This window comes from Ambystoma mexicanum, chromosome 9, assembly GCF_040938575.1.
Source record: "Ambystoma mexicanum isolate Mex_15411 chromosome 9, UKY_AmexF1_1, whole genome shotgun sequence".
In the NCBI taxonomy this organism is placed as follows: domain Eukaryota; kingdom Metazoa; phylum Chordata; class Amphibia; order Caudata; family Ambystomatidae; genus Ambystoma; species Ambystoma mexicanum.
The window spans coordinates 68432501-68456297 of NC_090931.1; the positions used below are offsets into that span (position 1 = coordinate 68432501).

Genomic DNA, 23797 nt, shown 5'->3' on the forward strand with positions numbered 1-23797 from the left:
CCTCTCCACACCCTTACCTGATAACTGATGGTAGGGTATCCCCATGACCACTGTTAAAGGCACCAACCACAGCAATATTCTTTAATTTGAGAATATAGTTGGGCAACTAGGTGCATTGTGGTACTCTGGTCTTTGATAAACTGTTGATGAGAAGTGAAGCAATGTCATTTCAAGTCATCATCAATTACTGCATTGGTTAAACATTTAGGAAGTCTGTCTTTTCATGACACCTGCTGTGGCCAACACAGGAAGTGAATGTCCTGTCCAACTAATTCTGAAGCCAGGATGCAAACTTTGTTCTTTCACCCAAACCATCCAATCCTGTCATCCATCAGCAGGTGTATCCAGTCCCCCACCTTAATATCTTCGGGCCACCTGAAGGGTGCTGTGAATGTTTGAAATGGTGGGTAATTGAGCAGAGAGCCAATCCTGGGGAACGTTTTATGTTGAGTTGACTAGGACTTGATGTGTGGGAAGATGAACATGAGAACTCTATCTTATGAATGGTGCTAAGGAGGTTAAAAGTGTGTGAGAGAGAGAGAGACGTCAACACCTTTGGAATCAATTAAGAGCGATTCCCGCAATTGCATCCACAGTTGACCTGGTCTTTGCAGCAGATTAACCGTACTCCGACTCTTTCGTCCGCAGGTTATGGCATCGAGCATGCCCAGTGTGTGCCGCCCTCAGAGTTCTCTGAGCCAAGCTTCATCACAGAGTCCTACCAGACCCTGCACCCAATCAGCTCGGAAGAACTCCTCACCCTAAAGTACGAGAGCGATTACCCGTCCCTCCTCATGCGCGACCCCCTGCAGACAGACTCCCTCCAGACAGACTACTTCACAATCAAGCAGGAGGTGGTGTCACAGGACAACATGTGTGTGGGGCGCATAAGCCGAGGTTTGTGAAACTTGTTGTGTGACTTGCTATGGGTGCCAGATTAAAAAAGGGGGCTTCATTGAACTAAGCTTGCTCACTCTACACCTCAAAAGTACACCATGAGCCTACTTTTCTGTATATCTGCTCTATCTGGTTAATTCACTCTACAGTTCTCCATTTCTGCTTCTCAATGTTAAAGACCAACTATTAAATGGCAATATCCCATGTTGCACTGTAAGCATTGCCCCTACGCCAACTATTGGCAATTGAAGTGAAGATGGTGGAGAGATTGGCTGTGAGCAGCAGGGACACCATTGCCTGCAGGCATGGTCTGCTTATTTACCCACAATTTTGCACCCATGTCAATGCTCATTCCGACTCACTATGCCCCTCCCCACCCAAAACACCTGAACCCTGGAATAGCTTTGAGCTGTCTCTGTACCTGCAGTCGGATGCCAAAAGTTATTAGGAGCAGCCGTCTGGCAGGTAATGGCGCGCGTGCAGCTGTGAACCTCACCTAATGTGATAAAAACGTCTTTAAAGGAATCAGCCGCTTGATTTATATGTCATTTCTCTTTCCCCGTATGTGCTCCGTCTGCTGAAGGCCTGTTGCAAACACTGATTGCTTAGTCAACACGCGTGTCTCTCTTTTAAGCATTAGATAGACATTTACCAGGCGCTGCCATCATATGCCCACCTGCTAGCATCATTTGCCAGCTGTTGCCTTGTATGGGCGATTGGTGTCAATGTGCCAGTGCCTTGAAACGGTCTATTCTGTGCCTACACTAAAGCCGAATGTCGGCTTTGCCAATACTTGTTTTTAATGTTGCTTAAACTGGGCATTTAGCGTGTTCACAAGAACCGCAAACGTGTTCACAAATAGAAACATTGGCCTGCCAACCCGTAGGCCTGCATCTCCTGCTCCCAGACTTGGGTGGGTGCAACTTTTCATAAGGGATGTCCTGGCACTGCTGCCTCTGGTTGGAAGGTTTATGTTGCACTATATGTTGGATGGGAACTGGGGGGACAATGGAATGGGCACAGGGCACGAGGGTGATCTGCAGAGCTGGCGGCGACTGAAGGAGCATGAATGGGAATTAAGAGAGATCAGCCCGGGCCACGAATTACTTCCTCAAAAGTGGAAATAATAATACACTAACATATTCAAGAAGCGAGGAGTGCAAGACTCGGTGCAGATAAGGCAAAGATTGGACAAAATACAGACGCCTTACAAAGCACAGATGGCAGAGGTCAAGGCGTTTTGCGGAGATGGGCAGAATAGGCAGTGAGGGCGCAGGGAGTGGCACAGCAGTCCACTGTGGGGACTTTAATACTGAGCAAAGATGGCCAGAATAAGCATTGAGGGCGCAGGGATTGGCACCGCAGTCCACTGTGGGGACTTTAATGCTGAGCAAATATGGGCAGAATAGGCAGTGAGGACGAAGTGATTCACACAGCAGTCCACTGTGGGGACTTTAATGCTGGGCAAAGATGGGCAGAATAAGCAGTGAGGGTGAAGTGATTGGCACAATAGTCCACTGTGGGGACTTTAATGCTGAGCAAAGATGGGCAAAATAAGCGGCGAGGGCGCAGGGTTTGGCAGAGCAGTCCACTGTGGGGACTTTAATGCTGAGCGGAGATAGGCAGAATAAGCAGTGAGGGCACAGGAATTGGCACAGCAGTGCACTGTGGGGACTTTAATTATGAGCAAAGATGGGCAGAATAAGCAGTGAGGGGGAAGTGATTGGCACAGCAGTCCACTGTGCAGACGTTAATGCTGAGCAAAGATGGGCAGAATAAGTGGTGAGGGCGCAGGGTTTGGCACAGCAGTCCACTGTGGGGAATTTAATGCTGAGCGGAGATGGGCAGAATAAGCAGTGAGGGCACAGGGATTGGCACAGCAGTCCACTGTAGGGACTTTAATGCTGAGCAAAGATGGGCAGAATAAACAGTGAGGGCGAAGTGATTGGCACAGCAGTCCACTGTGCGGACTTTAATGCTGAGCGGAAATGGCCAGAATAAGCGGTGAGGGCGCAGGGATTGGAACAGCAGTCCACTGTGGGGATTTTAATGCTGAGCAAAGATGGGCAGAATAATTGCTGAGGCGCAGGGATTGGCACAGCATTCCACTTTGGGGACTTTAAAGCTGAGCAAAGATGGGCAAAATAAGCAGTGAGGGTGCAGGGATTGGCACAGCAGTCCACTGTGGGGTCTTTAATGCCATGCGGAGATGGGCAGAATAAGCAGTGAGGGCACAGGGATTGGCACAGCAGTCCACTGTGGGGACTTTAATGCCATGCGGAGATGGGCAGAATAAGCAGTGAGGGCGCAGGGATTGGCACAGCAGTCCACTGTGGGGACTTTAATGCTGAGCAAAGATGGGCAAAATAAGCAGTAAGGGCGACTGATTGGCACAGTAGTACACTGTGCAGACTTTAATGCTGAGCAAAGATGGGCAGAATAAGCAGTGAGGGCACAGGGATTGGCACAGCAGTCCACTGTGCGGACTTTAATGCTGAGCGGAGATGGGCAGAATAAGCGGTGAGGGCACAGGGATTGGCACAGCAGCCCACTGTGGGACTTTAATGCTGAGCAAAGATGGGCAGAATAAAGGTGAGGGCGAAGGGATTGGCACAGCAGTCCACTCTGTGGACTTCGATGCTGAGCAATGATGGGCAGAATAAGCAGTGAGGGCAAAGTGATTGGCACAGCAGTCCACTGTGCGGACTTTAATGTTGAAAGGAGATGGGCAGAATAAGCGGTGAGGGCGCAGGGATTGGCACATCAGTCCAATGTGGGACTTTAATGCTGAGGAAAGATGGGCAGAATGAGCAGTGAGGGCGAAGTGATTGGCACAGCAGTCCACTGTGGGGACTTTAATGCTGAGCAAAGATGGGCAGAATAAGCAGTGAGGGCGAAGTGATTGTCACAACAGTCCACTGTACGGACTTTAATGCTGAGCGGAGATGGGCAGAATAAGCAGTGAGGGCACAGGGATTGGCACATCATTCCACTGTGGGGACTGTAATGCTTAGCAAAGATGGTCAGAATAAGCAGTGAGGGCGATGTGATTGGCACAATGCTGAGCGGAGATGGGCAGAATAGGCAGTGAGGGCGCAGGGATTGACACAGCAGTCCACTCTATGGACTTTAATGCTGAGTAAAGATGGGCAGAATAAGCATTGAGGGCACAGGGATTGGCACAGCAGTCCACTGTGCAGACTTTAATGCTGAGCGGAGATGGGCAGAATAAGCAGTGACGGCGCAGGGATTGGCACAGCAGTCCACTGTGGGGACATTAATGCTGAGCGGAGATGGTCAGAATAAGCAGTGAGGGCGCAGGCATTGGCACAGCAGTCCACTGAGGGGACATTAATGCTGAGTGGAGATGGGCAGAATAAGCAGTGAGGGCGCAGGCATTGGCACAGCAGTCCACTGAGGGGACTTTAATGCTGAGTGGAGATGGGCAGAATAAGCAGTGAGGGCGCAGGCATTGGCACAGCAGTCCACCGTGTGGACTTTAATGCTGAGCAAACATGGGCAGAATAAGCAGTGAGGGCGAAGTGATTGGAACAGCAGTCCACTGTGTGGACTTTAATGCTGAGCGGAGATGGGCAGAATAAGCAGTGAGGGCGCAGGCATTGGCACAGCAGTCCACTGTGTGGACTTTAATGCTGAGCAAACATGGGCAGAATAAGCAGTGAGGGCGAAGTGATTGGCACAGCAGTCCACTGTGTGGACTTTAATGCTGAGCGGAGATGGGCAGAATAAGCAGGGAGGGCGCAGGCATTGGCACAGCAGTGCACTGTGGGGACTTTAATGCTGAGCAAACATGGGCAGAATAAGCAGTGAGGGCGCAGGGATTGGCACAGCAGTCCACTGTGTGGACTTTAATGCTGAGCGGAGATGGGCAGAATAAGCAGTGAGGGCGCAGGGATTGGCACAGCAGTCCACTGTGTGGACTTTAATGCTGAGCGGAGATGGGCAGAATAAGCAGTGAGGGCGCAGGGATTGGCACAGCAGTCCACTGTGTGGACTTTAATGCTGAGCGGAGATGGGCAGAATAAGCAGTGAGGGCGCAGGGATTGGCACAGCAGTCCACTGTGGGGACTTTAATGCTGAGCGGAGATGGGCAGAATAAGCAGTGAGGGTGGGGACTCTAATGCTGAACAGGGTGTAGCAATTCTAGCAGAAATGTTCCTGAATCCAGCAGAAGTCAATCACAGAGTAAATGGGGCATTTGTAAAATTGGGGACAGTAAGACTTCGGGGATGCCTGTGGAAAGAATAGGATATGTGCATGTAAGAAAATAGTGTAGTCAAGGGGAAGCGATTGGGGTGACTTCATCAAAACATGAACAGAAGCCTATATTCAGGTCACTGAGCAAACCAGAACACAACAAAAGAATGCCTTTATCATATCTGGGAAGCAGGGCATCGTTTATAAGAAATACTATGGACTTTACAAATGAAAGACTTAAAAAATGTGTTCATACATTTTTAAATTAAAGCGACAATTTTAAGAAGGATGAAAAGGCTGAAGGGGGCGTGTAAAAGAGCGGGGAAAGGAGAAGGGAAGTCTGGTGGCTAACGAGGCACGGGGTCTGTGAGACGGCCTAGAAGTCTGAATCAAATAATATGAAATTATGCCAGCTGTCACTTAACCAACTTCTCTTTGTGCCACCAGGGAAGCTAGGCGGGCAGGACTCCTTCGAGAGCACGGAGAGCTACGATAGCTGCGACCGCTTGACGCAGTCCTGGGGCAGCCAATCGTCCTTCAACAGTCTCCAGCGCGTCCCCTCCTATGACAGCTTTGACTCTGAAGATTACCCAGCATCCCTTTCCAACCACAAGCCCAAAGGTACTTTCAAAGACTATGTTCGAGACCGGGCTGACCTGAACAAGGACAAGCCTGTCATCCCTGCGGCAGCGCTGGCTGGATACACAGGTAAGGGTCACGTGAGCACATCTCAAAGCTTCTGAAGGGGCTGCAAGGCTCAAAAGTGGTTAATAGGTTGCTATGCTCTGTTGATCAATGGATTGTTCTATTCAACCAATGTTGTCCAGAAAGGAGAACTGTGCTTTTTCTTCCCTGTTTAGATATAGAGAGTCATTGACACATTGTGGTTTCATTGTAAACGAGACCTAGATCTGCATCCCCTGCAGCCTTGCCATCTTGACTTGTGAAGTCTGTTGTGTATGCTTGCGTTGCCACTGTTAAACCACAGCCACCTGATTGTTCTTAGTTTGGTTGCTTTATATAGTTCTCAGATAGGTCCTCCTGTCTACTCCCAAGTACTTTAAGAGGCCATACCATGCTCCCTTGCCGGAGCAGGAATGGTTCAGATGGCAGAAGTCAGCAAGGGGAGCCTAAGCATCCCCCAGGTTTTAAGCTGGGTCCCCGGATGCAAGGCCGCTGACGTCCTGAAGCTCCTAACACTGTGCCACACCATACATACCAACATTGACCTCATTGAAACACCATCATCTAACAAGGACACCATAACCCTGTGCCACCAGGCTTTTCCCTGTGACACCTTCCTTAGATGTTCCCACTGCACATGTAGAGGTGGGCTGTAACAATATATGAGGGGGACCACCTCAACATAGGGAGTTCCCCACCGCCCAAAAATTAAGATGGCTCACAATAGATGAGTTATTTGTTGGGATTAAATACACCCCATCTATGACTCATATAGAGCAACGTAGATCCCAGCCCCTGTGCCAAGAATCAGGCCAGGATACAGAGAGAATATATATTTATTTAAATTGCATGTTCAGTAAATCTTTCAATTATTGTACATGCCACCTTCTCTGTGACACAAAACAAAGCTTCAACACGACATGCATTTTCTTTTTATAATAAACAGTCAAATAATTCTTGATAGAATTAGATTGAAAGAAAGCACAGTTTCGATTGTAAAACAAGTTGTGCATTACACGTGCAGTGTTAGGTACTTGGGTTTCTTTGCACACTTGTAAAGTCTTGCAGTTTTGAAAACACACAGGCGTTGAAGATACTTTTTTATTTAATACACTTTTCTTTCTGCGCCCCAAAGGCAGTACCAAAATCATTCTGATATCAGGGTCACTTACACACTCACAGGAAGGAGTGTATGTTTTGCAATTGAGATTTTCGTTTTAAGACAGCAACACCTTTTGTTGAAAGGCAGGGTTTTGGGAAGTGGCATCAATTGGGAATTTCGCTTTGGGACCAACACCTTTCTGTTTTAAAGGCAAGGTTTGGGAATGGTGTCAATTTTACATTTTGTTTTGTGGCAAGGACACCCTCTGTTCATTAGATAAATCTGGGGTGGACAGGAAAAATAAAGGCACATAATTACTTTACGTGACAGTAACATAACTTCCGCTTGGAAAGAGGGTGGAAGTTTCAAACCCTTACCAAACTCCTCCCTGCGTCCATCTTTTTGGGAGTTAATTAAATTAATATTCTGTCAAATATGCTAATGGACTACACAATTTGACCTCCCACCCCCACTATGAAGGGAAGATATTAAGACAGGCATATCCCCCCACACACTTAGTGTTAAATGGATCAATTCTACTTACATTGGACCTCTGTTTTGAAGCGCTCAGGAATGACAGCCAGGCTCCTCTGGGGGAACGTCTTGGGCCTGGTCACAGGCTGCTGTCAAAGACAGTCCCAGCATCTATCCCTCATATGTCTCTGCTTAAGAATCAGGGTCCAGTGCGCTGTTGGCTTTCCCATTTTCTCTCTCTCCCATACAAAGTTTAAGGCCGCTCAATTTGCAGGCCTCTGCACCCAAATAAGGTCAGGCAGCCGTCTCAGGATTCACCCCGGTGGATTAAAGGCAGATCATAAAGGTGTTTAGCAGCACTTGCTCCAAGATGGTATTAGGCAGATTTTTCTCCGTCTCCTTGTCTGTCTGTCCGTTTCTCCTAGGGCATCCACTTTATGTACTCCTCCTCACAAAATTATTTCTATTAGAGGCTGCCAGCTTATTATCTCACACACATGGTTGGTTATTTACTATCTCTCCACAGCCAAAGTCTGTCTGCTGTCTACAGACAGGTTCTGGCTGGGGTGGTGACATTTAAATTATTCAAAATGAAGGGAAGAGATAAATCCACTGAAGTTACATTATTTTATCCGTCAGCTTTTTCACTCAAAACGTCCCTACATGGCAAAACTTTGTAATTTACCAATAAGTGCCATAATTTATAGATATTAATGTCCCCCTACTCAGGACGGATAGGTGGAGCTTATTCGGCTACTTATTGAATTGGTGCGCTATTGGTTTTTCACAGTTTTTGTAAAAATGAGCATAGTTGGGAATAGAGCTAATTTAGTAAGCCATTAGCTCCCCAACGTTCAGATTTCTAACATTTTTGGGGAGGCTAGAAACACATTTTTCAATGTAACTAAAATTCCCGTAATCGGATTGGAATAAAAGTCACATTAACACCATCACCTGGAAATTGGCTTTAAATGACATCTATCACAACCCTGTAAGTATCATGGTCTCAAATGTATTGAATACAATGACATTTGTACCCATATATTTATACATTGCTTTAAGGAGTTTCATTTCTCCATTTCCTTGAAACCATGTGGTCCAGAGCATCTGAATTCTCTGGGAAGAATGCTGATTTAAGACTGGGGTCAGCATAAGCCTTTTGTTCTTTGAGAGCTGATGGGCTGAAGAGATTCTTATCCTGAAGGAGATGGGTCATCTCTGACATCTGACATCATGAGGCCATGCTGGCATTTGCATGTTGTACTTGTAATCTTGAGTTGTCCACAATTCAGATCTAATAGTTTGTATTTTTCACGACTGTACCCAACCGGGGCTGGCTCTTTGTTAATCTGGCTGCCTAGCAACCACCCCATAAACGTCTTCTGCTATAGCCTCAAAGAGATCACCCTTCCAGATACAGAGCCAGACAGACCTGCAGTGGGGAAGGCAATTGAGAATTCTGCCCAACAACTAGAGGCATTTGTTTGTCTAGGGTTCATAAGAGATGTACATGTGGCATTTAAAAACAAAAATAACCTTCTTGAATATTGTATTATTTTCCCAGTGCAGCATTTTAAATATTTAAACAACGTTCATCGTTCTGTTATTGGTCAGTCACTTTTGCATCAGGGCATTTCTTTCTTGCTTTACGCAGCCATATTGTTCTTATTGTGGCAAAACTGAAAGTGAAGGGCTGCTGTAGACTTTGATCATTCACAGTGGGCATTTTTATTTAAAATGATGTCAGGTTCTATGTTGAAAAGTCTGCCTTATTCACACAACATGAAGAATTCAAACATGGCTTTGATTTTGCCTGCAAGGCCCAGTTTGTGCTGTTAATGTTTCATGATGCACAGCATTTTGATGTGTGGCATTTCCAATGAAAAATGCTTTTTGTCTCTGAGCCAGTATTGTGCCTTTTCCATTTTCACATCTTCCTTGTGTCAACTCCAGGAATACCAGTATTTGGATTTGCTAAGCACATTTAGCAATATTTGAATTTTTACGGCAGGCTTTTCATTCACCAGTGTGTCTTGCCATTGGAAACAATGTATTTTAAATTGGAGGCCTATCCTGGCCTTTCTTTGTGTCATGCTGGGGCTGTCTTTAAACCCCACAAGGATAGCAAGAGAATTCATGAGTAGGGCTGAGCCAGAGCAGGGTCAGTGACTTGGTTTGACTATTCGATTTAAATATGAGCAAGCCTTTAAAGAACAGATGTGAAAATATTCTAAACTAAGACCCTCTGAATGGTGACCCAACACCCCCCCCCTCCAACGCAATCCATTAACTGGCACCAGCAATGAAAAGAAACAAACTTGCACAAAGGGCCTGGTGTGGCAAAGGAAGTATGGGACCCCTAACTTGCATGTGTTGGCATCAGGAGGATAGCTCAGCTGCAACGTGCTCGCCTTGGAAGCAAGATGACACGAAGCAACATGGGTTCGATCCCCGGGTCCGCGCTTAGAAACCAATGGGTATTAAGCATGTTATAAATCACCTATCATATCATATCACTGTAAGTGACACCACAGAACACTGTCACAGGAAGTGACATCAGTCTTTGATGACATTTACATTGCTAGAGGCTGCTGCAGGTAAGCCAAGCGAAATAGGTGTGTGCTGTGCAATACAAAATAGTCTCTACCTCTACCATTGTTATTATCGTGCATAAACAAGCACTATATTCTAGCAGACTATGGGTAAGTCTTTTTTAATAGCGTACACTATGGACTGAATTGCTTCTGCTTCTAGTGAGATGAAAATGATTTGCCCTGGATCACACCATCTACAATTTAGATTGTTGAACTCCATTCTTCTCAGTTTTGGCTGGTAGACATTGATTAATGTTTGTCTTTCAATAACACTCTCTTTAATAGAGATGACTTGAAAAGTTCTCAAATCAAATAATAAATGATCTTGGCAAATATGTATCGTGTATACAAATATGTTAGGCATAAAAGGTATGATTGGATTTTAATTGTTCCCATTGAAAATGGAAGACAGCAAAACCATTGTGCAAAGTAAGGTGCATTGAATTCAAATGTGTTGCTAATGACAACTTTTCATGTTACAAGAGTTTTTGCAAGACTTCCATTGGAGGGATATCCTGCTGAATTTCCTGGGAAAGTGATGTCGGGTAACCTGTCAATCATAGGCACCCGTCCTCTCATCCAGATATGAGGGCAACGAGGGCTGAAGAGCCGTTTGCACTCACACTGATAGCTGAACATTTCATAGAGGCATCGCTGTGGGGGAGGGGCTATAGCCCCGGGGCTATTGGTTGTAGCCCTACAGAAGCTCATGGGCTGCAGCCAAAAGGCTAGCTAGCCCCGAGTCCCAACAGTCCTGACATTAGTGTAGCCCCAGATGTTTTCCAGACCTACCAACACCACTATATGTAAGCCATTCCTTGCACCAGTCCAGTCCTCCCCTTCCCTAGCCCCCTGACACAACCCAACCCCCCCACACTGCTGCTCCTTCAGCCACCTTCCCCTCTATTCAAAGCCCCTACATGTATTTCTGCCTCTCCTTCACTCCATAACCCCCACCAAAACCACCTCCATGGCAATACGCCACCCCACTCAATGCAACCCTCCTACCCGTCACCCTGCCTACTCCATACCTCCTGCCCTCACCCATCATACATCAATGATTGCAAAATTCCAATGTTTATGAACCTAGAACAGTTGGGGCCTCTGATGTTACACATAGCCAGTCCGTTGGAACAGCGAGTAGAGCGCTCGCTTTGTCATCTGTGCAGAGCCTGGTGATGCAGGTTGGAATCCCGGCAGGGCCAAACTAAGCCTTTCATCCTTCCGAGGTTGATAAATGAGCACCACACACCGTGGGTAATAATAAGCCGCGCTCAGATACCTGAGGGTTCATAGTGCTATATAAAAGCAAAATTATTATTATTAAATATTATTATTATTATTGCTGATTAATCATCGTTGATGGGTTTCACCATTTAGGCTAGCCACTGTGTTGTGACATGATGTCACATACTGTATGGGAAATGTGTTCATTCTGTGCAGAAAACCTGTGCGACCAGTCCACATTTAGAACTAGTTTGATAACATTTGAGTGTGATAGAGAATTTTTTTAAATATTTGTGGGTTTAGAGTATCATTAATGTGCCAAGCAAAAAAATATAGCGTTAAGCACCTGTTGCAAGGGCAGGGGTGGGTGTTAACGGCCCGGGCCTGAGTTAAAGGGCTAAGCGAAGTGAGGGCGGTTAACGAGGGCCCTTGGACGTCAACAGAACGGGTGCTTAATGCTATTAGCACCCTGGGTTTCCAATCTGAAAACCTGGGGTGCTAAGAAAATTGTATTTTCAGTCAATGTACGGCAAGCCAGACGTGTCCCGTTTATTGAATGAAAATACTGTCTCAAGTTGGCCACCATGCATACGTCGCCCCTGTTCAATTTCCATGGCGGCCACAGAGTGGCAACAGCAGCGCAGCGGTGGCTATGGAGGGTCCACCACCAAAGAAAAGAGATAAGTGGGGTGACAGGAATGGAAATATAAAAGATAAGGGAGCTTGGGGGGAAGATGGCAATGCAGGGTGGCGAAAGCAGCCTTCAGGCTCAATGGAACGTGGGTTGAGATTAGCAGTTCCAGCCCGTGATCCAAGAAACCTGATTGGCTTATGGGTGCTAATTGCCATGACTTCAATTAAAACTGTGCCAGCAGGATAGCACAGAGAACTTGAACACAGTATATAGCCTGCGGGATAGTTTTGAACCTCTGCTCGGGGAAAAATGTACTTGGGCTCACTTTTTGTCAAATGTATTTAACGAGTTCAGCTGCAGCCAGCTGTTTGGCCCAGGCCGGCCTGATCCTCAATTGACTCACCCAACTCTGCACTTCTCAATAACGACTACACTGCGCCGATGCTGCAGCACACTCAGCTAGCACGCAAACCACACAACCCTTGTCCCACTCAGATCGTAATGAATCATTCTTCACTTCGGCTCTATCATCACACATACCCCTATACTATTGCGTGTTTGAAGTGTACTGCTCCGGAGCTGTAACTCAGCCGGAAGACACAAGCTCAGAATAGACAAACCTAATCCCAGAGAGGAAAAGCTACTTTGTCTGGCAGAACCAGGTTCTAAAATGTAGAGTCGGTGCTTCTGGTTTGAAGATGTAAATGCCGCATAAAGTGGCCACAGTGATCTGGTGGCGGTGTGAGGCTCCGTCTCATGGGTCACCATGCCAAACGAGTGTCCGGACAACTGCACCCCCAGAATGAGAAGAGATTGTGCACGGTTGGTCAGGGTGTGAGTTTGAGAATGGTGAACAGAGGGGGCATCTATACGCAGGGGGTTCGGAGGGAACTGTGGAAGCAAAGCAAGGTGGTCCTCAGGATAGTGGGGCAAGGCTGGAACTCAAAGGTTGCATTGGGACGATAGTGGCCGGCACTGGGAAAGGAAGGCAGCTGAACAGTGGGAGCAGGACAGGAGGGATTATGGGGCTGGTATGTGCAGTAGAGGTGAGAGCTATTGTGGCTGGTAGGTGTGTACAGGGTGGGAGCCTGATGTAGTGAGAGTAGAAACCACATTTGGGTCAGAGTTTTAGAAGTTCCCCGCCTTTTGGATGCCTAGGAATGAGTGAAGGGTGGGAGATTTGCTGGCGGCAGGTAAGGGTTGTAGGAGCAGAATCCAAGCTATACTGGCACAAGGATGCAAGGTGCATAGTTAGGAGCTGGGTAGGAGCTATAGGTGGAAACTGGGTGGGAACTCTATTTGGAAACTGTAGTGGTGGGAGTAGCGTGAGAGCCTCGCATGGTTGAGTAGGTGCAGCAGATGCTTGATTAGGGTTGGCGTAGAAGTCTGCATAGGTTGTGAGCTGTAGGGATGAGAGCAGAGGGTGAGATATAGCAGTGGGAGGCATGATAGGAGCTGTAAAAGCGGTGCCTGGTTGGAAAATGTAGGAGTGGGGGAAAGTGGGTGCCATATGAAAGTTTGTCGGAGGGGAGTCAAAGCGTGGTTACTGTAACCGAACGTGAGTCGCTCCCCCTCACCCATTTTCTTTCCTCTTAATACCCTTTGCAGGAGCACAGTGCACCACTCCATGGTCAAGCCAATGCACTTTGATACTGCTAAAGTAGCGATTTTGTCCTCCCTTGTGCCCCTGAGAAGTATCCTACACACGGCTGCATGCCTCATCAAGGGTCTACGCAGACAAAACCACATCACCCTGGCCCTCATTCACCTTCACTGGCACCCACTGCACTCACAAATCACCTTCAAGTCTTGCTGCGTCATCTATAAGGCAGTCTCCCGCATGTCACCCAACTACCTTGCAGAGAAACTCAGCATCTCTGGTGGACAGCGTACCACAAGGAGCCAGGTCTCTTGCTAACTTGAAATCCACTGCTGCAAAAAAGAAAAGGACCAGAAAACAAGCCATGTCTGCCTACTCCCCAAGACTTTGGAACCTCCGCCTCGTCAGCATCAGATTCACCCCCACACTCCTAAAATTCAGAAAACAACTCAAGAACCACCTCTTCAAGGAGTCTCAACTGCTCAACACCTCGGTCATCATGTCGCCTCTCGCACCACCTTACTCGCTAGACGCCGCCTACCCATCTGCTCCCCACCACCCCATACAGCTGTACCCCTCCCCTGCATCCTACCCTCTGCTGTATATCTGTTCTGTTGTTACCTCTGTAAAGAGCTCTGTTATGCATCTGTGCTGCTGTATACCTGTGTAAAGCGCTCCGCTGTTTATCTTTATGTAAAACGATGTATAAATAACATATTAATATTATTATTATTATTATTAATAATAATAATCGGGTGCAGCATAAAAGCCTAATAACATAACATGAAACAGGACATGTCTGTGTGGAAGCAATCTAGGGCTGGGGTGGGCAAGGAGTACGCGGAGAGTCGTGGGAACGTTCTAGGCTGGTGGAGCTGCGGACAGGTGGGCGTGATGAGTGGCCTAAGTGTGGAGCATGGTGGCAGCTGTGAGGGGATGCAAGTGTTGAGAATTCCTGCCCCGATCAATCAGAAACGTGCCCTCTAATGCTTCGTTGGATGCTGAAACTGAAATCCCTCTTCCGAGACTCTGGTGGGAACGGGACGTGGCCCCATATTCCAGCGAGAGAGAAAGGGGGGCATAAGCGGGTAATTCCGGTAGCTTTTGAAGGCCGCCATCCTTCCATCTTTAATCTGATTCTGGAAGCATTTTGGAGCCAGCGTTCACAGGGGGGCCCATGCTTTGCTGCCTGGGGATGAGTGATTGAGTGCTCGTTATACCATTAACACTCACGTAAGTGTCTCACTCACATTTCCTCTGTGTAATTCATGTGCTACATGTATTGGCCATGCAGGGGCTGTCTGGGCGTTACTCACCAAAACCAAAAAAGTGATGTGCGGAAGGTTTCAAATTAATCTGAACCACTGGCATTGCTCTGGGCAACCTTCCACAGCACCGTTTTTTAGCACGACTGCGTCTTTGCAAAAAGGGTCCAGCCATATGTAAATCAGTCAGCTACTGCCACCACCAATGGGAACAGCCCTGCCCGAACTGCTAGGCCAGGTCCCCTCTGCACAGAAACACAAGCAATCCTAGATATGTGACACACAGCACTGCATGTCGCCACCTGGCTGTTACTGTATGTATGTGTATCACTCGAAGGCTTGTATGTGTGTCACTCTCTGTCACTTATTTGCAGGGGTCAAGTCCTAAAAAAAGTGGGGGGACTCATTAACATACCAATCGAATGCGGCGTAAACAAAAATATAGCATATCAAGGTGCCCTCTGAAAAAAAAAAAGTGGGGGGTGCCTGAAGAAAGTGGGGGCCTCCGTCCACCCCTGTGAATCCTCGTCTTGAGCCATACACATGCACTCGGTGTGTCATGTGTTCTGTCTCTTATAGGCACAATGTTGTGTGTCACAGGCCTCATGCTTGTCTCTCTTACAGACACAATGTGTCGCAATCGCATGCACCATATGTAGGTCACTGTCATGCCTTGTATGTTACTGACATTTACAGTGTGTGTGTCACTCACGGGCGTGGTATGTAGGTCCTGCGTGTCACTCGCTTGCACGGAGAGCCCTGAGCCTTGCAGTAGCGGCAGGGCGTTGACACATCTGCGTGTGGGTCCTCGTTGCTATTGTACGTGCTGTGGTTGAGGGTGCCGGAAGGAGCAGGTGCACCTATACAGCACACTGAGCACAGCACTCCTGCTCCGCTGCTCAGTTCACAGCGACACAGGCAGGATCAAAACTGAACAAAACATCTGCAGGAAGGAAGCATTAAAATAAAAAGATGTCCAGATGTTGTGCTGTGTTTGTACTGTCAGGTAGCATGGGGTTTTTCGTGTTGTTATCTTGTCTATGGGTGTGGAACTCCGGTCCTCAACGGGTCGCCCTGGAAACATGATGCGACCAGGCGTGACCTGTGTTTGGTGTCCATGGTTTGAGCCATGCGCAGTGGGTGTGGAACACCGGTCCTCAACGGGTCGCCCTGGAAACATGATGCGACCAGGCGTGACCTGTGTTTGGTGTACATGGTTTGAGCCATGCGCAGTGGGTGTGGAACTCCGGTCCTCAACGGGTCGCCCTGGAAACATGATGCGACCAGGCGTGACCTGTGTTTGGTGTCCATGGTTTGAGCCATGCGCTGTGGGTGTGGAACACCGGTCCTCAACGGGTCGCCCTGGAAACATGATGCGACCAGACGTGACCTGTGTTTGGTGTCCATGGTTTGAGCCATGCGCAGTGGGTGTGGAACACCAGTCCTCAAAGGGTCGCCCTGGAAACATGATGCGACCAGACGTGACCTGTGTTTGGTGTCCATGGTTTGAGCCATGCGCAGTGGGTGTGGAACACCAGTCCTCAAAGGGTCGCCCTGGAAACATGATGAGACCAGACGTGACCTGTGTTTGGTGTCCATGGTTTGAGCCATGCGCTGTGGGTGTGGAGCACCAGTCCTCAAAGGGTCGCCCTGGAAACATGATGAGACCAAACGTGACCTGTGTTTGGTGTCCATGTTTTGAGCCATGCGCAGTGGACGTGGGGGCAAGGTTGGTGGAAGTTGAAGGCATGTTTATTTGAATAACAGCTGTTGGGACAGTAACCCATTAGTGTGGTGTTGGGCAGCACTAGGTGAGACATGGGGTTCCCCAGGCTTGCTCTGCGTGGGGTGAGAGTGGTAAGGAGTAAGTGCAACCTGCACAGCCGCACAGCCGTGGTTTGTGTGGCCATTGCTGAAAGCAGTGGAGTAGTGCACGTGTAGAGCACGGTACATGAACAGTGGCGCGTGGCATTCCTCTCCTGACAGCGGGCAGACATCGTCAGAGCTTGGCCTTTGCTTCTAGTTTAGCAGTATGTTAGTGATGAAATGGGTCTGTATTGAGAAGCATTTGCAGAGCTGTTGTGCTGCTCCCTGGCTTCGAACGTTCTGCCCATGACCTCAGCCATGGGCATATTCTTACGTGTACAGCTGGCGCTGTAGGTGGGCGCCTAGCAATGGCGGTGCTCTCTTCTGTGCTTAGTGGGGGGAATGAGCAAGTACAGTTCGAAAAGTGGAGCAGAGATCATGGTTTTCATGTGTGTGGCCCCGTGCTCGGCTACGACCGCAGAGATAACCTGCTTGCCTGATTCTCGCGGGTCCCCATGGCAACTCGGCGAATGAGGTCGAGATGAGAGATGCTGATAGCACGAGCGACATAGGTGCGTGTGAAGATGGGGAGGCGAGGAGAGGCGCTCTTCCGTTTCCGGTACCATCTCAAAAACTGCCAAGGGCTGCTACTGGCGATGGCTCTCTGAAAACGAACCAGAAAAAGATTACCATGCAGTGCGGTAGAGCCAGTGCGGCAGTCAGTCACGCGCCTGGCTCTACCGGCGCACTCTGCCCAGCCCTAATGGGTAATAATGTCCCCATACATAATGTCGCCGGGAAAAGCCATTGACAACCTTATGTATGGGGACGGGTTGCGGGGATGTCCTCTGCTCGCATTGTTAAAAAAAACAAAACAGGGGTGTCGCCCCCATGTTTAATGTAATAATGTCTCTGAAAAAAACAACTTTTTTGTCAGGGGACATTATTCCATGGAACCGGCCTTTTCGAGGCTCAGTCTTACGGGATGCAATGTAAAGTGGCCATGTCTGGTGCCGCACTCGGCCCTACAGGGGAAGATTAGGGATAGATGGGAACTGGGATAGAGAGGAATGGCAGAAGTGAAGCCTGCGGTGTTGCTGCATGCAAACGGTAGTACCAGAGTCCTGTGCGGCGGTGTGAATCTAGGTGGATTTCCGAGACACCTTGGTGTGCTCATTGTCATTCAGTGGATTTCGGCTCTGTGAGGACCTAGTTAGCTGCATGTGGGGTGAGGAGGCCCAGATACTTCTAGAGAGGGGCGCAGTTTCTTTGTTGATATCTCTCTGCCCTATGCAAAGGGGGATTGTGTAGGTGTTTTAGGTGGATCCTGATGCAGACTTGAGAAGCAAACTGGTGAGCGAAAGGGGAATGTGTTAGTGAGAAGGAAGCTTTTGGTTCAAGATTATTGATTTGGGTTTATTGAGTCATTTTATTGTCGCCTGCGATAAAAGTTTTTTGTTCCTGTTTCATTTATAATGTGCAGAGAGAACGACAAAAAAACTCTGTTTTATCTTTCATATTCTTTGCATGATACATTTTGTGCAGACCTGTAGCATGTCCGTGCGAGTGCCGTTCCAATGAGTCTCAATATTCCTATTGATAAGTCTTCTTCTGACTCAACAGTAACATCCCCTCTGCCAATGGCTGAAGCACTCTGAGGGTGGAGTGCATGAATTTCAGTTTCTAATTAGTACCATGTTGGTGATACCTGAAACATGTGCAGGTGGGTTTGGGTGCCCATGGCCTCCACTTCAGGCCATTCGTTATTCCTGCCAAGTATTAGTGGGTTGAGTGCCTTCTTCAGCAACTGTTGGTCACCAGATTCATTTCTACCAGACCCACTAAGCCTTTTTCCACTTCCGAGGTTATGAGAGTGCTGCTTTATTGGTTAACGATACCACTTTTTATTCAAGCACCAAGAATAGTTAAAATTGTGGATTCTTAAGTCAAAATCAGTATATTTTTGTATCAAGAAAAGGCCATGATTATTGTTATGAATTGTGCATTGGACTCTTCAGCAGGTTTGGGATGTTTTTGTTTTCACGTAACCATAGTCCGCAACAGTTTTGTTGACTAATACAATTGATGATAAAACCAAGCCATGTAATTGTTCTCCATGATTGTCCTTGATGGATTTGACATGACGCATGATTTGGTTTGTATAGGAATGTGCGAACCAACATTCCAAAAACTGATTTCCACCGATTGATCTTTCTTAATCCTTGGTTTATAAGGCTAGATTTGCTGTTGACAAGTAGATATTGGGTTCGCCACGGGTCCTACTATAGAGAAACTGGACACTAACATTATATTTGGACTTGTCAATGATGATGTTGCATTTGGCTCATAGACTATACCTTGTCACTTAATGTACAGTTTGTTTTTGATGATGTTGTGTAATAGCACAGTTATTCTTAGTGTAAATGTGCACACTACCAATGTGTTGCCTGCACTCATAAACTTGCTTAGACTATTGATTGATTTTTTAAAGGAATGCTTTGAGGATTAGGCTCTACCTCTGCCCCTTCATTGAGAAACAATAAAGATGGCAGCCATTTAGGAGGAGTTTGCCATTCTCAGCTTAACCTGCTAACTCTGCCATTGATTTCTGCCATGGAACAATACTATCCTTCTGAAGGATGCTTCTCATCACTGTGTAGGAAGTCTTGCTTTCTCCTAAATCACCCTTTTTGGAATTTGAAATCCAGAATTCGCATCCTGTTTCTCTGTCCGCAGAGTGTGTGATAATTGTTCACATTTCAGCCTTGGCCTATGCCTCTGCTCCCTATGACGAATAAAGCATATTGGGAAGTGCAATAGACAGAGGCAGTCCAAATCTCAGAAGACTGTGAAAATCTGCAGAAATATGTGTTCCTACATCTGCAGAGTCTGGAATTCACTAGTTACAGAGGGAAAAGCTCTCAGAAATGTCCAAACATTTCAAAACCTGCGGGTGATTTCTAAAAGCTGTATAGAATTTTGAAAGTTAGTGCTCGTAAGAAATCTACATTTCTGCAGTAAAATCAGCTCCACGGACTGTCTCTGGTAATAGGCCAACAAGGAACACTGTATTAAAAAATATCACTCGACTATTAACATGGAAGCTGAATTTCAGACTGCATGGTATTCCAAACATAAACTGAAAAGTTACTGTGCTGAATATCTTCCGGTTTACTATTTTGTCAATGTACCTATTTAATTTGGTTCACAGACTAAATTCTCCAGAAGAGCAGCTCTACCATTGACTTGCAAGATGTCAATGCTTCTCTGTTATTGCAGGAGGGAACATTTCTTCTAATTCCGCCCCTTGCCCCGCCGCCATCATTTGCAACACTTCTCTCCTGGGCATATAATTAGGACACCTGCTAGTCAAGATGGTCACTATCTCGTAACCGCAGGAACCACACGGCTGAACTTCTTGGCATGTGAATGTCTGTGTGCATGTCACTCGCGCCTTGCATTTGTGGTCATGTATATTCCGCTGCCTCGCCCACGCCTGTGACCTCCTCCAGAGTTATCTGAAGTGATGATGACGTTAGTCTGCTGTTGTTGGAGGGCCAATGCATAATGCATAATTTAACAATTCTTCTGTGAGTGCTTTATTGGCTCCATAGACACAGTTTTAGGGAACACAGACAGGATCTGGTAAAATTGGGCACCTCGAGAAGACTGGTCATAATGACACAGCGATAAAATTAAAAATTATAAGGATTCCGATGAATTCTTTGTAGTGTAAGGTGCTGGCCTACTTTCTTCTAATCCCGATCTTTAAACTTGGCTTTCAGTTTTGATCCCTTTTTTTATTCGTTTTTTTGTGTCTCAAACCCGTTTGTGTTCAGTGTGAATTCTCCATTCAGAATTGGCTGCCAAAGTGTAAAATGAATGACTCCATTTTAGGTTTTATTAAAAACGCTTTCATCACAGGAGCTTATCCCGGCTAACATGAAAAGTGGCATGAACTTAGTATAAAAGAGAGAAGCAATATTAAGTGAAAAGTGGAGAAAAAAAAAAAACAAAGGGGCGCAATTTATAGGGCTATACAATGGTCAATTAATCATTTTTACCAAAAACCATTCTATACAGATTTAAGGAGAAGAAAGTTGCGGAACATGTTTCTTTGTAGGGTCATGGGTGTGCGTAGAGAGTTACAGGAAGTGCAGTGAACCAGTTTGAAAACAATTAAACATGTAAAGTGCTTGGCTTCATAGGATCGGGTGCAGTAGGGTCAGACAAGTGAACGGAGCATGATTGACGTGTGAAGAGGTGGACGACATTTGAGGACATAGAAGGTCGCAGGACAATGCAGACCGTGCATTTTGCAAAGCTCCCCATGTGTGTGTTCATCGGATAAGCTGTGGGGATGTCTGAGCAGACCTTGCATATTGCAAAGCTCCCCATGTGTCTGTCCTCCAGAAGAAGGTGTGGTGATGTCTGAGCAGACCTTGCATATTGCAAAGCTCCCAATGTGTCTGTCCATCGGATAAGCTGTGGGGATGTCTGAACAGACCTTGCATATTGCAAACCTGTGCATGTGTCTGTCCACCAGGAGAAGCTTTGATGATGACTGAGTAGATATTGCATATTGCATAGCTCCCCATGTGTCTGTCCAACAGGAGAAGCTGTGGTGATGTCTGACAGACCTTGCATTTCGCAAACCTCAGCATGTGTCTGGCCATTGGAGTCTGTGTCTGTCTTAACAGACCTTGTGTCTGTCCACCAGGAGAAGCTGTGGTGATGTCTGAACAGACCTTGCATATTGCAATTGTAAATTTTTTGTAATGGGTTATTTATAATGTGCACAATACCCAGAGGTTTCTAAGCACAGACCCAGGGATCGAACTTGTGTTGCTTTGCGTTGTCTTGCTTCCAAGATGAGTGCGTTGTCTGTGAGCTATCCTCCCGAGACCTCCCAAGGTATTGACTACCTCCCCATGTGCCTGTCCACTAGGAGAAGCTGTGTTGATGTCTGAGCAGATCTTGCATTTTGCAAACCTGTGCATGTGTCTGTCCACAAGGGGAAGTTGTGGTGATGTCTGAGCAGAACTTGCATATTGCAAACCTGTGCATGTGTCTGTCCACAAGGAGAAGGCGTGGTGATGTCTGAGCAGATCTTGCATATTGCAAACCTCTGCATGTGTCTGTCCACCAGGAGAAGCTTTGCTGATGTCTGAGTAGAAGTAAGAGGAGAGCTGTGGAACCTGAACTCTCCAGCATTAGGCCATGCTCCTCTGGGAGCGATATCTCCAGATGCTGATGGCAAAGCCAGCCCGACTTTCCATTTCCATTCCCCAGAACTCGCTGATACATTGGCTGAAGGTCTTATCGATTATTTAGTCACTTCACGCTTTCTCCAAACATTTCTTCTCTGAATGAAAATAAAACTAGAGCCGGATTGCGCCCCCGATGTCAGGACCTCTAAAAGCATGTTGCATATCCTCCCTTGCAGGCAAGGTATCTCAATCCCACTGCACGGACAACCTCCCGTCTTCCCGGTTATGGAAGCGTATGAAGTAAGGTGGATCGGTGGTATATGTTCTTTCTCTGGCTGCATATTTTCTTGTTTGTGATGGTAGTCATTCCATAAGCGATCATTAATGTCAGCACCCTTAGACCAGCCACATTGTGCTCTTCTTTTTTATTGCCAAAAATTCAGCCGCGCCTTCTGTCTTGACGCAGCCAGAACATAACGCCTGCAAGGCTTAGAGCTCAATGTTCCATAGTATTCTTAACCCCTTAAGTGATAAGAGTCTCGGAAGGATAGCACAGGGGCAAAATGCGCGCCTTGGAAGCAAGACGACACGGAGCAACGCAGGTTCGATCCCCGGATCTGCACTTAGAAACGTCTGGGTATTAAGCGCGTTATAAATAACCTATCATATCATAAGGGCATGTATGTTCGTCCGGAATTCCCATAAGAAATCATTGGAGGCTCCGCCCACTCCCGCTTAACCCCTTAACTGCCAGGCTATTATGCAAGGCTATGCAAAAAGAACAAGCATACTCGTCTTAAAAGGCCACTGTTGCTCTTGTAGCATTGTCCAGGAAATGGCTTATAGGGGCCGACGATGTGTGTGTGTGTGGTTTGACCCCGTGTTCAGAATTTCCTTTGGGTTACCCCTTCACAGGAGACTCTTGAGCGGCAAGCCTTTTCTTTCTCCTTCTTTAGCTCCGGCGCTTGCAAATATGAAAGTGCGCCTTAGCTTTGAAACAGTATTTACTTCCTGTATAACCGCCTAACAAGCAAACAATAAATAAATAAACGTGCAGCATTGTGGGGGGAGGGGTGCGCATTGGACAGGTGCGAGCGAGGCAATGAGAAAGAAAACTGGGCTGATGTGACTCTGCTGTTCACCAGAGAGTCGCGGCCACGCTGGACGCATCTTTCAGAGGAAACGCTCTTGCGTGCTACACCCACCAGTGCCTTTCAGTCTTGCATTCTGGTACACAGAGCCTCTATTGGGACGATATGTCCTACCTGCCTCGTGGATTTGGGTCATTTAGATTCGGAAGGGGTCATTTTGCACGGAGTGGTCCATAAAATCCAGCGTTAATGCCTTTATATTTTCGTTTTGCGCTCTATCTTCTGTTCGCGATTTTCCGAGGCGTAGGAGGGTAGCAAAGTGGAGAGGCGACCTCTTCGTGTCCTGGAAGAGCACCCAGTTTTACTCCTGCATGACTTTTTCATGCATGCGTGAAAGCAAAGGATTCCTAAGGAATGCATTCTCACCTGGTAAACAGCATGCAGGTTGCAATGGAAACATTAGAAAACACTGCATGCAAAGCGTAATTTGTATGCAGTGTTTTATCGCTAACACAGAAGCGAGTGAAGAGAAGAGTGATGGCGCTTTCACCTTGATGTACTCTTCACAATTACACTCCACTTTGTGAGTGTTGAAATTGCTTGAGGGGTCAGGGTGGAGACCAAACACCACCTAAGTGCAAATGTTGATGGCCCCTGTATATAATTTCCAATTTATTAAAAATGACCCCCGGAGCGTGCCTCTCTATGGCCAGGGAGAGAATGAGAAACACGTGACCATTTCACAAGGTTCCTCTGGCTGCGTTAATACGTTTGAGACGTGCATTCCTGGTTTTGTGAGGCCTCTTGCACAAAAAGCATCTTGATAGAATAAAAGGTGAACACCTTTAATTGACCATGGATACATTGCATAATGACGGCGCTAATTAGGACATGTTGGTGGCTCTTGCCCTGCTGCAATCAGAGTCTGTAGTGGGAATTATGTATAGTCCTTTACTGGCTCTTCAACTTTGAATGCAGAGTCCCTTGCCACGGTC

The 23797-nt window shown here is 47.0% G+C and overlaps 1 protein-coding gene across 3 annotated transcripts in view; it reads left to right on the forward strand.

Annotated features, from left to right (window-relative positions):
• ETS1 (ETS proto-oncogene 1, transcription factor) overlaps positions 1-23797 on the forward strand; it is a 303023-nt gene that overhangs the window by 253850 nt on the left and 25376 nt on the right. For all 3 annotated transcript variants that reach the window (XM_069614182.1, XM_069614181.1, XM_069614183.1), the window contains 2 exons: positions 649-897; positions 5563-5823. In XM_069614182.1, the coding sequence (XP_069470283.1) occupies positions 649-897; positions 5563-5823 (510 nt within the window). The remainder of the gene's footprint in view (positions 1-648; positions 898-5562; positions 5824-23797) is intronic.